At 30.3% G+C, this 15,050-nt stretch overlaps 1 protein-coding gene across 3 annotated transcripts in view; it reads left to right on the plus strand.

The window, feature by feature from the left end:
• The first annotated feature begins 2,583 nt into the window (after positions 1-2,583).
• Positions 2,584-15,050, plus strand: part of LOC134266123 (sodium channel protein para-like) — a 26,036-nt gene continuing 13,569 nt past the window's right edge. For all 3 annotated transcript variants that reach the window (XM_062748368.1, XM_062748369.1, XM_062748370.1), the window contains exons 1-7: positions 2,584-2,692; positions 2,994-3,249; positions 3,526-3,644; positions 3,779-3,862; positions 5,236-5,364; positions 5,642-5,733; positions 6,474-6,689. In XM_062748368.1, the coding sequence (XP_062604352.1) occupies positions 2,998-3,249; positions 3,526-3,644; positions 3,779-3,862; positions 5,236-5,364; positions 5,642-5,733; positions 6,474-6,689 (892 nt within the window). In that variant the 5' untranslated portion in view covers positions 2,584-2,692; positions 2,994-2,997. The remainder of the gene's footprint in view (positions 2,693-2,993; positions 3,250-3,525; positions 3,645-3,778; positions 3,863-5,235; positions 5,365-5,641; positions 5,734-6,473; positions 6,690-15,050) is intronic.

Here is a 15,050-nt window from a genome sequence, read left to right on the forward strand (position 1 = left end):
ATCGATAATATAAACTTACATTAGCATTGTGTCAGCCAAAACATTTGCAAAAGGTCGACTTTAATAAGATTGTTGATATCCTTGCATCATCAACTTATTTTGTATAGCTTGCCTCGTTTTAGAAATCGTCTGTACGTATAGCATGTACTTGTGTATCGTATCAATTCGGAACAGAAACTCCATATACAGCTGAGAGTTTTATTCAATGTTCGATTATATTACATGTATAAGGAAAGTTGAACATATCAAAGCTATAAATTATATTTTAAAAAAAGTAATATCTTTCAGTTGAGGACATATTAAGATGATAATTCTTTATCGTTGCAAACTTCACCGTCCTAGTTATATATTCATTTCTTTATATCAAGGGATATTTTTTGTTTCCTGAATATTAAATTAAATAAAATCTGATGATTTTGAAGTGGTCTACACTTTGCTTGCTGAGTTAATCATAAATGCCCACAAGCTTAACACAAACTTTAAACACTCCCCGAAATCTTCTAAGTACTAAGTGTGTAGTGACTGATTGACTACCTCAATAATAACTGACTTTTTTAAAACTAATGTGAATCAGAAAGTGCGTTGCCTTTGAACAAGATGTTATTGATAGCAGTAGAAGTTACCTAAAAGAAACGCAATTTGACTAACTGGAGAATATGAGATAAAAAAAAATATGAGCTAAAAATTGAAGTCTTTTAATCCTAAACACGGATACATTTTATTATTTTTTTAGGGAATTCCTAATTAAGAAATTGTTTTAAAGATGCAGCGTTTATAGTTTTTTTTATATAACAACAAGTGAGTTATCCAACTGTTATAGAGATGATTGAACTTTTATTTTTCATAAATGAATCTCGGATAAAGTGATCAAGAAAACTTTTAAGTAAGTGTGACTATTATATTTCAGAGATTTTAATATTTGATAGATATCATTCACGGTAGCCCAAGTGAATAGTCGAGAAATCAAAGATACAAGAGACTCGGGCATATTAATGCAGCTAGTCCCCCTCTGCAAAGAAATGAACCCATGCTTCCATTACTATCATTCTAATTGTATTTGTATAATGAGAGTAATACATGTGTATTTACCTTTCACACATAGGTTTATAACTCTGTATTTAGCACGCTTAAGGCAAGTAAAAAAATTTCTTATACTAGTATTCGCTGTGTAAATTCATAATGACGTAATAAAAACTTCATCAAAAGTTAGGCTTGAACAACCATATATACTATACCTGTAGTATACTGTATGTGATATTCTCCGTTGTTTTGGGGGTCTTTGTCGCCCAACCCCAAATTTTTGTGGTTCCATGTTTTCATATCTTCAAAAGAAGATAATCACAAATAATCTGGGGTTTTGTCTCTTTCTCATATTTTTCCTCCCCATCATTTCTAATTATGTATCCCCTTCCAAGGGAAGACTTTGTTTTTGTTGATTTTCGTTATTTTATTCTTCTTCATCATCCAAATTTTGGATAGATGATCTTAAGACGGGGTGTACGCCACAAAAACGCCAGCTATTTAAAAGGCCAAGGTCATACTTTAACATCAAAATAGAGTATAGGCCATAGTTTGAGTACGCTTTGATATTAGGACTTCAAACTTGTAACATTGAAAGAAGACGTTAAATACAAACCACACTGCACCAGAAATTTGACCATGACCCCTTTTTTCAAGGTCATATAGAGGAAAACATGACTTGACCATAACTTGAGAACATTTGGACTTCAAACTTGGAACATGCAAAGGAAACATAAAAGAAGAGCGCATTTGATAAAAATGTTTTACCTTAATCCAGTCAATATAAGGTCAAGGTCAATCTTTCACATCAAAATAGAGTCCAGCCCGTAGCTTGAGTGCCCTTTAATATTAGGACTTCAAGCTTGTAACAAGATGACATTGAAAACAAGATGCAGTGCACCAGACCTTTGACCTTGTCCTCTTTCTTCATCAAGTTTAAATAAAAAAAAACTTATCTAGACAACAACTTGACAACCCTTTGACATTAAGAATTCAAACTAAAAACATGGAGATAAAGTATAGGTGAAGGGTGAATGCCTACATTTTTTTTTACCTTGACCTATTCTTAAAGTCAAGGTCAACATTTAACAAGAAAATATTGTCTAAATCATAACTTGAGATCTTTCTTGACATTAGGATTTAAGTTTACATGTGTACATTAGGATTTAGGAACAAGTTAAGACAACATTAAGCCTAAATGCACTACGTCAAAATGTTTGACATTGACCACTTTCTTCATTCAAGGTCAAATAAAGAGAAACAAGACCAGACCATACCTTTAGATCCTTTTGATTTCAAGACTTGAAAGATGCACTGTATTATTATTTTTGGCCTTGATCGTAAAATTGCACTTGTTAATGTTGGTAAAGAAGGGGAGACATGTGTTTTTTGTAAAAAGAAAAAAAAAACAACAACAACAACAAAAAAAACAACAAAAAACAATACCCACTGTTACAAATATCATATTTCACTTTATTGATATAAAGACACGGACACATTTTGTTCTGGGAATTTCTGAAAATAATCTCAGGGGTAAGAGCGAAAATTTTACATAATCAAGTACATGTATCATTTCCCCCTTTCGAGAAATTGTTGAGAAGTGCTTACTTTGTATAGATGCAAGTTCGTTATATCTCCTTGCAGAATTTGTGTAAAACTGTGCAATCATCAGGTAATATTATGTATTCTTTAATTTTAGATCTTAATAAATTATTTCTTGTTTATTCTATCAATCTCTATATATTTGCTAAAGTTGATAAAACCGTAAAAACTAACAAGCACTTTTTAATCACAGTAAGTCGATATATATAAATATTTTCTTTTATTCTTATCAGGGAAAGGTGTTAAAAATCTTTGATAAATACAAGTATCATCAAGTGTAATTCAAAACTTTCAGTTGAACGGTTTTTAAATTAAGCGTTAAGCTATATATTTATTTCATATATATTTATTTGATTTGTAAAACAAAACAGGAAAATGACAGAAACTTCGTTTAGCCTTCTGAGGCCAAAATCAAACGTCAAAAATAATATCCCAGAAGGGGAGTCTCCTGTAGATGTTGATAGAGAAGAGAGAAAGAGTTTGACGCCCAGAACAGGCGGGGAACCGGTGCCAGACGGAAGATTCAAAGAGGGTAAAAGATTACCCTCCTTCCTCAGAAAAAAATTTCCAGTAAAATATCAAGGAAAACCTTTGGAAGACATTGACGAATTTTACAAAAATCGAAATGTAAGTGATATGTGGAGGGGAGTAACAAATAAACTTTATATTTTTAGAAGTTGAAACATTCTAAGACAATTGAATATGCAAATATAAAATACGAATAGTTTTTAATTTTTTTAGAACTGTATGGTACTAGTATTTTGATATTAATTTTTATGAATAATCGTATAATGCCTAATTATTTTGTTCATGGTGGATTATTACATGTATTTTAAAAAGATAACTGAAGAAGTATTTTATTTGTCAATTATAATTGTCTTCACTATTTTCTCCTTCCTGTAGACGTTTGTGGTGATTGGAAAGGGACTGTTCATCTATAGATTCAGCACCTCCGACGTTTTCTTTTTGTTCAACCCCTTTCATCCACTTCGGAGGATTGCTCTCTTCATTCTTGTTCATCCGTATCCTTTATGAAATCAATGACGTATTTAAAAATTAAAAAATCTCACCCGGTTTCGCATAAAAAAAATTATTACAAAATGATTATAATGTTAATATTTGCAATGTTCCTTAATTGTTTCCTTATCATTTTAAGGTTATTCAATCTGTTTGTTACTATGACAATACTCATTAACTGCGTTTTTATGACAATGGTTGAATACCCGGTATTCTGGATTGAGTAAGTCATATTTGCAGAGAGGAAATGTCTTAAATGTCGGGTATCTCTTTTTTAAGTTTCTTTTTATTGTGTCCTTGAGAAGAAAATCAATACTTTTACAAATTGCGGAAGTAATTTTTTGCGAAGATGCTTAAATAACCTTTTAAAGCAATAAAATACTTGCTGTAGTGTTGTCAAGACAAAATCATATATTTGAAATTAACTGCACCCCTTTCCTTTATACATAAAAGTAGGATCAGAGTAAGATATATGATCTGATTTAGAAATATAATTTTCTTTGACATTGGCTTGGTGTATGTTTGTAAGACAGAAAACCTTTCCTCCAGCTCAGAACAATTCAACATGCAATTTGTTCACCGGGCACACCAAAATGCAACTTAATTGATCTTTAAAGCACTGTATTTGAAGTATCAGGATAAGTCAACATTTAATAATAAAACATTTTTTTTAAATTCGTTCCTTTAAATCTATTTAAAGATTTTATTTGCCCTTTTACAAGTTATTTTGTAATTTAATAGCTTATTCATGGGTTTAAAAAAAGACAAATGCAGTTTTTATTTTGGAAAATAAATTTTGATTTTAAATGAAAGTTTTAATGTCATTTAGATATTTATTGACAAGTTATATAAAACAAATAAATGATTAATTAAAAGCAAATCGTAGGCTCTAATTAAAAAGTTTCCTTTTTGCAAATAGAAACATTTATTTATATTCTCTGAAAGAATAAAAAGGTAGAACATAATTTTCAAAAAGCAACTCATAGTCACGAAAATGTATCAATCTTTAATTGTTGAGATCTTTTTTTCATAAATGCTATTTCAAATATCCATCTTCTTTGCTAAAATTGGCAATGCTATAAGAATCTCACTGTGATTTTTGAGGGAATTCTTATCGAATAAAATTCCTAATTTAAAGCATATGCAGATCATGCACCAAATAGAGGAATAAGCGTTTTTCGTTATCTGATTATCATTTACTGAAGGTATATATATAATGAATACATACAGGTGTGTCAGTATACAATTATATGTCGAAGTGAGTTGGTACTGCCAATCTTTTTTTTTTTAATTTAACCTTGGATAAAATCCTTATAAACTAAGGTCCCGTGTTACAGTGTAGGTGTTGATCCACCAATGCTCAATGACCCTGAGCGCCGAGTATACAATGTAGTTATAAATTTGCTGCCCTCCATTGGGAAATTGTGGCAAAGTGTGGCATCTCCATATGAGTGAAAAATTCTTGAGAGGATCATTAACCAGCAAACAAAGATTAAGATAAATCTTGGTCCAGTCGAGTTTGAGATAAAGCTTGTTAATTGAATGCATCAATGAAAAAGAACATTTCAGTTGTTTACTTTTTATACATTCCTGCAGATACATATTTGTTGCTTGTTATACCGTTGAAGGAATGATAAAAGTCTTGAGTAGGGGACTGATTTTGAATCAATTTACCTACCTAAGAGATCCCTGGAACTGGTTAGATTTCGCCATCCTGATATGTGCGTAAGTAATTCAAATATAAAGTACCTCTTTCAAATCCATTCAAACCTCTTGCTTGTTTCAATTTTTCCATTTATAATGAAGATCATAACAAGGCACATAAGAATATAAGTGATATACAGTTATTTCGCCTGAAGTAAATTTGGACTGTCACGATGTTTATTTTTATTTTGGAATGCAAAAAAAAATTAGTTTTTAGTTCAAAATACATGTAAAATGTTATATTGCGTAAGTGTTTGTAAATATTTATTTTAAAACTGGTTCATAATTCTTTCAACAGATATTTATCTTTGTGGTTTGAACTGGGAAGTATATCAGCAATGAGGATTTTTAGAGTACTTCGTATTTTGAAGACTTTTGTATATATACAAGGTAACTGTTGAATAATACAATGATATTATGATTAAATTAAAGAAAAAACAAAAACTAGATGTTTGCACTATAGATAGACTTCATATGATGTATTTTGTATTCGAACTATGTCTCTTAGTCGCCATCTTGTTGGTCAATCTGGTCAATTTTAATCTTTGTGATCTTTGTCTTGCTTAATTTAAGAGGGTGTGGCAGAAATGTTTAGGGGAAATCTTAATAGAATAAAAATATGAAGAAGCTTTCACAAATGTTTATTTTCAGTGAAAAAAATGCTTCCTACCCCACGATGGCTAATACAAAAAGTTTAAAAGTTAGAGTTGGTTGAATAATGATGGAATATGCGGACGTTGACCTCCAATATGGCGGCCAACGAGAAATAACTTACTGTATCATTATATTATGTCATTGTATGCATAACTGATGAGACAGCCATTGTTCAAGAAATCCATGCCGGTGGCTTGCTTAGTGTCGTTTTTGAATTGATTAACAGCAATTGTCTTCAAAGGAAATAATGGAAATAATTTTCAGAGAATATTTAAATATTTATCTCATCTTAATGCTCAAATCTCTTTGCAATATCAGAGATCTATTGTTTTAAATATCATATATTTCATCATTTTTCTAAATAAAAATTATTGAAATTAAATGAAAAGTACCTACTGTCGTATATTAATCGTAATTTGTTTGCCAGAAATATTATGTTTACTTTAAATTTACACATTTTTTTTTTCTATATTTAGGCTTACGGGCAGTTGCTGGTGCATTACTGGACGCTATTCGCCGACTTCGAGACGTCATCGTTTTAGCAGTTCTCATGATTTCAATATTTGCCATTGTTGGCACTCAGCTCTACATGGGCACATTGAGACACAAATGTATTACTTTTGAAAACTTTAATGTATCCTTAAATCATACAGAATTCAAAGACAAGTGGTTTCAACATATACAGAATACAGGTATTTCCTTAAGAGGTTAAGCAACATTTCAAGAGGCAGTCCACCGAAAAACTAGGCAATGGGTGGCACATCGCATGTCATGGATTTTAATTATTTTTTTGCATGTAGACTTATTAAAGCAAGTGTTTACACATGACAACATCAACAAAATTTTTAGTGCTCCTGTAGTCCTATTTTTGGTAAATGCTTAATTTTAAGTACAAAAAGGTCAATATGAGGGTAAAAACAATACTACGTTTTTATTTTGTTTTATATGTAACAGATACTCAAAAGCTGGATGTGTCGATGAATATTATTTATAGCATAGACTCTTATCATTTATTTTATTAATGAATAAGACTCCAATTTATACTTCTTTAGAAAAAATTATGTGGTCAAAATTTGAGTTTAGCAAGTAACTTTTTGAATTCAGTACCTGGGTATTAAACAAACTAATCAAATACATAATTATGTCGAATAAAGCTGCCTCTTCTGGTGTTGGGGCGGGGCTCTATTAATTATGTATTGAAAATGCATAAATTCTTCTTCTCTGCTCCTGGGTTTTAAACAAACTAACCAAGTACATGGATTTGTTGAATAACAGTGCCTCTTCCAAAATTATGAGTCTCATGGCCTCTAAGGTTTTCATTGCGTTATAAAACCCAATACATTACAAGGACAAACTTTTTTTCTTATGTTATTATGAATACAAAGTACAAACTTTTGAGTCACTCAATAAAATCAGTGGGAACAGGTATATTGAAATAAATAAAAGGGGTCAAATTTAGCTATTTTTTATAATTTTGCCAAATGAAATCGATCCCGACCAGAATTATATAAAGAAGAAAATACTATAATAATTGTAATGTTAAATTTGGCTCTTTTGTTGTAATTTGATTAAAAAATTACTTGATTTATTTTTTAAACATGTTATATAGGTGGCACGTGCCTTTAGTTTGATAAATTTATTAATTTCGCATTATTTTCGATCGGGATCGGTTTTAATTCAATCGGGATCGGATTTTACCATTTTAATTTATCAGAAAAATATGTTTGTCTATTATTTCTTTTCAGTCAGTTAACTGTTTTAAATGAGTGTAATAAATAGATTCAAATGTATATAATTATATTATATACATTTGTGGTATCTCTCAATTATATAAACATACAGAGAGAAAATATCTTCAATTTTGTATGAAGTTGGTCAGAGGTCAGAGGTCAATACGTGACCTAATCACACGGCGCAATAATATCTACTGACCTGCTTTACTTGCTTTTCATGTTTAAAAATGAACAAAATAAGCGAGTAAAATGATAATTTTTTAATTTAAAATGTAAACAAGTATTTCATACAGTTTTTGGACTATCGATTGAACCTGTGTACATAGAGAAAACTAGGAGCCTAGCGTTTGTTTACATTTTTCTTCACTTTTGTCAGCCGCACAGTCTCTAACGTTCATCCTTATTTTTTGGGGGGTAGACCTTTGGTGAAATTTTTATGATAACTTTTATTTTATCTTTAAATTTTACTCACGATAAATGTGTAAATCTGTTGGAAAATATCATTGCAATCATACCATGAACAGCTGCCAAACACCTCGGCGTTTTCGTAGTTCAATGTAAAGCTGTCGCCAGTGTCTCCGTGTTTATCAGTGTTTTACGATAAGTTACCTTTAGTTACTGAAACTGTAGAATGTTTTTGATCAAATTGCAAATTAACTGGCTCGGACAAGTGTCCATCAGATCTATCCATTCCTTTCCGGCGACCGAAATTCCTCCAACTTTTTATCATCAAACTTCGGACGTGTTTCTTGTGTCTTTTCAGCATCGATTATCATTTTTCACGTATAAAAAAATTCCCAGACAACAATCTGTTCACTATTACTGATCACAATTAGCCTTTCACAAAATATTACCTTCGAAATAGATTCTTTAGCCTAATAAATTCGAAGCGTAACCGCCATGCAAGCCGATTTACACCTTGCGTCATTTTTCAAAATCTACAACGGACGGTTAGTGCAATAATTTAAATTCGAAAATATTCAATTGTCTGTCTCAAATGTATATATAAGTAATAAATAACAAGTTTATAAACTTCAATGGGAATTGAAGTGGGTCGGTACGTGATCAAATCTTCTGAGAAGGCCTTCGGCCTTCACAGGATTTGATCACGTGACCGACCCACTTCAATTCCCATTGAAGTTTATAAACTTGTTATTTATTTCTTAATTCAATTCAATATTACTAAAATATTTTACGCGCAGGGGTAATAAGGAAGCATACAAAATATTCTACCTTGACTAAATCAGTGCTACATTATGACGTCATAGTTGGCAATATGACGTCAATTTTAGAACTCAAGTTTTCCCAATACTGGTATTTAGAGATGTAATTTAACTCTAGGAAATGACTAGAAACGTGTAAACATTAACAAAAATAAAATGTTTTAGTTTGTTATGCTGTATCTGTCATTTTGATTGAAATCTACCACCGATGACGTCATATGTGTACATCAAGTAACTTTGGAATTGATCATGTCGTGTAAAGAGAATTTGGCTAGGACGGCGAATACAAAGATAAGTAAAATGGAGATTAAAAGGAAATACCGGGAATATTATGTGAAATTCATATTGAGTTCAGTTGAATAAATAGGTATGCTAATTTATTTTCATCGATTTTATTTTCTTTCAAAGACAGTCAGCTATATTTGTATCCCGGTCTGCCTTTCCTCTGTCGTTTGTGACATAGGGGCTTGTCTTCCGGATTGTTAAATGTAAAATAAATTTTAAAAATTTTGAATCTTCTTTTTGGGTATGTGACACAAATAATGCAACAGAACAACAATAAGCTGGATATTTCAAAACATAATATTTGTAGAGATGGAGAGTTTGCCTTCTGACAAGCTTGGAAAGTGCTGCTAGAATCCCGAGTTAAGCATGGTTTTACGAAAAATCTCGGTTCATATGAATACAATTCAAAACATAGGGTAGGGTTTAGTGCAAATGTGTGTAATAATTATTTTTCTGACAGGACAGTGGGATTCTAGCAGCACTTTTAAGGCAAAATAGATGTTTTTCAACTATATTATTTAAAACTATTATTATTATTAAACTCCGGGGTATTGTTGTTCTGTTAGCTTTTTTATTAAGGAAAATTTCGCTATTAATAGAAGTCATGTGATGCCGTGGCGGTGGTGCATGTCTTTGCGTTAGACACTCTGTTATCTGTATGCAATCATTAATAACACTTTACATTTATCAGCGGTTTTGGTAATTTATCAAACTTAATTTCCTTTAAAAAGTCTTAATTTTCTGAGAAATAACTTATATGCTTCCTTAACATACCTGCGCGTATATGAAGATTACATATGAAACATCTTATTGATTTCTTAATAGATACTCGGGATTTAAAAAAAGTATTTGTAATGTATACATGCATTATGCAACAACTGAGAGCAGACAGCTTTCTAGCTTCATTTATTATCTTATTTCCAAGTAAAATTTCATTTTTATTTTCTCAGGGATTAAAGTAAATTCTATCAGTGGCGAAATTAAACTTGCCTAAATACAGGAAATATTTTTATATGTGTATACAGTCTCGATTTATCCAAGTTTTTTCTTACCTGTCATCTGCAAAGCCTTTTCCTCTTTTACAAAATTTGATTTTATACAAATAAGACAATAAGTTCTTTCATATGTAGTACCTATTCAAGAGCCGATGAATCGCAAGTAAAAAGCCGGGGGAGGGGGATCATTGCATCGTTATTTTTAAAAATTTGTTTCATGAACGTGAAAGCATTTTAGAATTGGCCAACAAAGTCACATGTTTAAACTCCATGTTAAGGTAATTCCACCCTCCTATGATGTCATAGGTTTTTGCAAAAACTGTAATTAGTTTAAGGAAAGCCCACACTTTTACGGATCCGGTTCTAATTTTACACATCAATATAAAATTCTGATTTTCACTTGTCTATTAATATTAAACCTTTTTGGGTGATTGAAAACGATTAAGCAAGTATATTTTTATTTATTATAGTGTTATTGTGCATACAAAGCATTTAATATACATTATTTATGGAAATTAACATTTGCACTCTGTCTATAAGATCTATATGTCATTTATAGTACATACACAGACACAAGATTCTTAATTGCTTTTGTGGACCTAAATCTTTTTAATTTTCTTTTAGTCAAACTAACCTGAGATCTATTCTTATTGATTTAAAGCCTATATAATCCATTTAATTATTTCTTTTTAAAAATTTTGCAATGAATAATTGAAAAAATTGGTATTCCAAAAATGGGGGTATACGTCTTCAAAAGGCTGTTTTGTTAAAATTCTCTGGCCAACCATAATAAATTATGTATTTTTGTTCACATTAGATATAATTTTTAATAGTTTTAAAGTAAAAATGGCATCTAAACAGGTTGGATTTTGAGAATTATAAAAAATGAAGACATTTTGAGATTTTTTTCTGAAAGACATGGACAGATTCAAAATCAATTTGTTAATGTTTTGCAGTAAAGATTTCAAATATTCTCTAGGCAAATGAATATTTTTTACCTTCATAAGTTTTAACATAAATTTAATTTGATTTGGTGCATAACTACAAGAAATATGATATCACATATCTTCATGTTCAATTTTGGCTGTTGGGTTTTTAGAGGTATGTGCTCTGAGACCTTTCGTATGAAAATTAACCTGCAAAGATATGTCTTTTATGGGTGTTTTAGTTAGTTTAAGACTTATTCAAGGTATTAACATTAAAAAATTATTACTTTGACAGAAAATTCTGAAAGTACGGACCTACCTTAAATTCATACCTTATAGAAAAATATCTCTTGGAAGAATGCTTAACAATAGGTGTGATGATAAATATTGTTTAGTTAAAGAATTTAAAAAATGCATATTTTCTATATTTAATCAATTATTCAATCTTTAAAAAATGTTGACAAGGGCAATAACTCCTTCTAAGGTCTCTTCATTCAGGCATTTGTTTTAATGTAAAATACTTTACCTGATATTCACAATGTTCAAAAGTATCTTTTAAGTAGGAAGTATTTAGGAACACTCAGCATCAGAATTCTGCATTTTAACCAGTTTTTACATATTTTTCTCAATACTGTTTACAAAAAATGTACAATTTTTATGTTGACATACATTTCTGTTCATTTATGTTTCGCATCTTAAATAATATGGTGACCTATACATTTTTTGCAACAAATGGAAAGTTTAAAGTATATTGAATGAAAATAAATGCAGTTTTTGTACTTTGAACATATAAAATTGTGAGGGTGGAAATTCCTTAAAGTAATATACGCCGTATGGATGCCGATTTGTATGTGAAACAAAATGATTAAATGATTTGAAACACATAAAGTGTAATGAAAAAATAATATTTCCACAAAATTTAACTATAAAACTCGTTGTAATAACAGAACAATAAAGCAATATCTGCAATCAAGAATTCAGTCTTTTCATGAATATTGATAAAGGAAGTGCGTAAACAGTAGGTCTAAATTTAGACACGTACGTCCACGGGAAATTATAGACAAAAGGCACGTTGCATTTTGACAAAGATTACTAATAAAAGGTTAATATGCGTCATAACAGAGTATAGATGGTTGATAGTGATTACATTTAAAGATAAGTTATATTAATAGTAACACGCCATCCATGTCAAAAGCAAGTTGTATCTCAAAGGGCTTACCTCGTTTTCTTGACGCCGTGTTTGTTTATCAATCTAAAAGTAGCGACGGCGTCACGTGGTGGATTTACTTAAAAATAGACATTATTCTCCTTGCAGGATAATAAATAATTATAATTTGATAACTTTATAACGAATTTTATTTAAATGGTGTAATTTACAGCATTTTCGTAACTTTTATTGGTAAACAAAATATATAAATTTCCAGCCGTATTTTAAAATGGCGCACGTTATAGCGTATATTACTTTAAATGTGAGTGTGTGATTGTTTCAAATAAAAAAAAAAGAATAAATAAAATAAAAAAAATACCGAAATGGTTTACTAAACCAACTTCCGTTTTAGTGAAAAATTATGATAGTGGGGAGCTCAGCAGTAATTTAACTCAATAAATATACCGGGGGTATTTTATAACTATTTTTTTTTCATTTTTGAACACACTGCATATTGTTTATTTTGGTTTGGCTGCGTAGATAAATATATATAAGTTTTTTTTTTACAAATATCATGAAGTAAACATCTCAACTTCGTGGAATTAAATGTTGCGTAAATCTATTTGAAACATTTATCATTGATTCCCAATTTTATAAGAAAAGTACCTTATAAACACTTCATTAATTATCTTTACGCATATCCTAGTAAAGCAGTTTAAAAAATTAGTTCTCAAACATGTATAAAATTAATTATCAAAAGGTCATCTAGCTGAGAGTAATTAGACAGAAAAAGAGAAATCTTTTTTTTTTAAATATTTTTCTTTACACTTTTACGCAAAAAATTTACACACTTCTCTGGAAAACTTGTAACTATTTCATTGTGACGCAATATTAGTCAGGTATATGACTCACTGACACATCAATGGAAACGTGGATTCAACCTGAATAATATAGCCAATTTTAATCTAAATATTATGTTTTGAGGCGCAAATGAATTTTATTTTGAAAATAAATTATTTATTTATTGTTTAATAATTTTCTTTAGTGTATCGATTCTAAATATTCCACTAGGATTCCGATAAAAAGGTAGAAGAATTATACGCTTAGTTTGGACTTTCAGTAAGGCGTGGCATTCTCGACGTTACCTAATTAGCTTCTGAAATTTACACAGCTTCCCTTCACTGTTGAAATATACATATGATAGAAATGCGGCCGAATGTCAACTGGTGTAGTAAATAGCCAATTAAAAGTTCTCTCACGGCACAGAGGTGGGGCATAAGTCGTCTGATCGTTATCAATAACAATTTTAAGTTCCTATGTTATTGATTTAGTAACCAATGAGAATCTATTAGTATTCTACATTACGTAGCGCCGAGAAAGTCACGCCCTACTGAAAGTCCAAAAATAGGGTAAAATACTCAAATTTAGCAGATTTACCGATGCCACGGGAGATAACTCTTACATCGCAAAATTTCATAAAAACGTGTATACCGATTTTATTTTTTAAACAAACACATGAAATATTTCTAGATTTAGCTAAGTGTGAATTATAGTCCTGTTAAAAATGTATTAGAAATTACAGTTATTTGTTTCTGACCTACATTCAATGGTTTATATATGGGAATTCAAAAACACAAAACACAAGGATATTTTACTAAATAAGCAATTTTCAAACAAATCTTCAATCATATTATTCCTTTTGGACTACATTGATATTGTTTTTAATAAAATATCAAATATTCCTCACATTCGATGTGCCGCCTATCAATACAATACTGCCTGGTTTTTCGGTGGACTGCCTCTTAACGAGGCCCTATCTAGTTAAAAATGACGAAAACGGAATGATAAAAATTTTTAATTCTTGGAAATATACTTGTATGTTTTTTGCTTAGAAAAATTAGGATGAAATTTTGTTACCTTGCCTTTATTGTAGTGAAATGGGGGCACTGTCAAGATATGGACCACTTTTCGTGTTTTTATACACAATTACATACTAAAACTCTTCAAAAAACAAAGAAATTTACAAATAAAAAAAAATACATTATGAAATTCTTTGTTTTTCACATATTTCATGCAATTTTCATTCCTCTTATAAATAATGAAAAGAAAATTGATGGTAGCCTTTATTGCAATGAAAAGGGGGCATGTAAAAACACAAAATTTAGATTTATTCTATCCAACTACGAATTTTATAGGTCGCAATGGGTTATGTAACAAATGATTGCAATACTGTATTTCTAAAAAATAAATAATTCTTACATTAGGAAATTATTTTCTCGCCATGCTTTATTTTTCTCTTAATACCCGACGTTGTTTTACGTGGAAAATAGGGGTAGAAGGGTGTGTGTGTGTGTGTGGGGGGGGGGGGGGGGTTAAAGGCGACAAAATTGCGATTTTTACTAATATTATGTAATATATAGAAAAATTAAATATTTCGGGGGTTCAATTTAAATGATTTATAGACTTATTTTATTTTTTAAAACTGAAGATAATCCATGCATATTTAAGTCTGCAATAAAAAGAGTGTGTATAAACACTTCAACATCTTCAAAGAGAAAGACTAAAATCGTTTACTTTTAGTTGCAGCGTTTGTTTTCTTAAACACACAAATTGAAATAAAACAGGATAAAATTAATAAAGCTGTACCAAAAAAATGATCCCTCAAAATTAATTAGGTCCCAAAGTTATTAATTAATCTAAATACTTAAAAAAAAAATAGAAATGTCAGCTTTCAATGCATATTC

The sequence above is a fragment of the Saccostrea cucullata genome, unplaced genomic scaffold (assembly GCF_032062105.1).
Source record: "Saccostrea cucullata isolate Sc308-1 unplaced genomic scaffold, CSIRO_AGI_Scuc_v1 ctg292, whole genome shotgun sequence".
Taxonomy (NCBI): domain Eukaryota; kingdom Metazoa; phylum Mollusca; class Bivalvia; order Ostreida; family Ostreidae; genus Saccostrea; species Saccostrea cuccullata.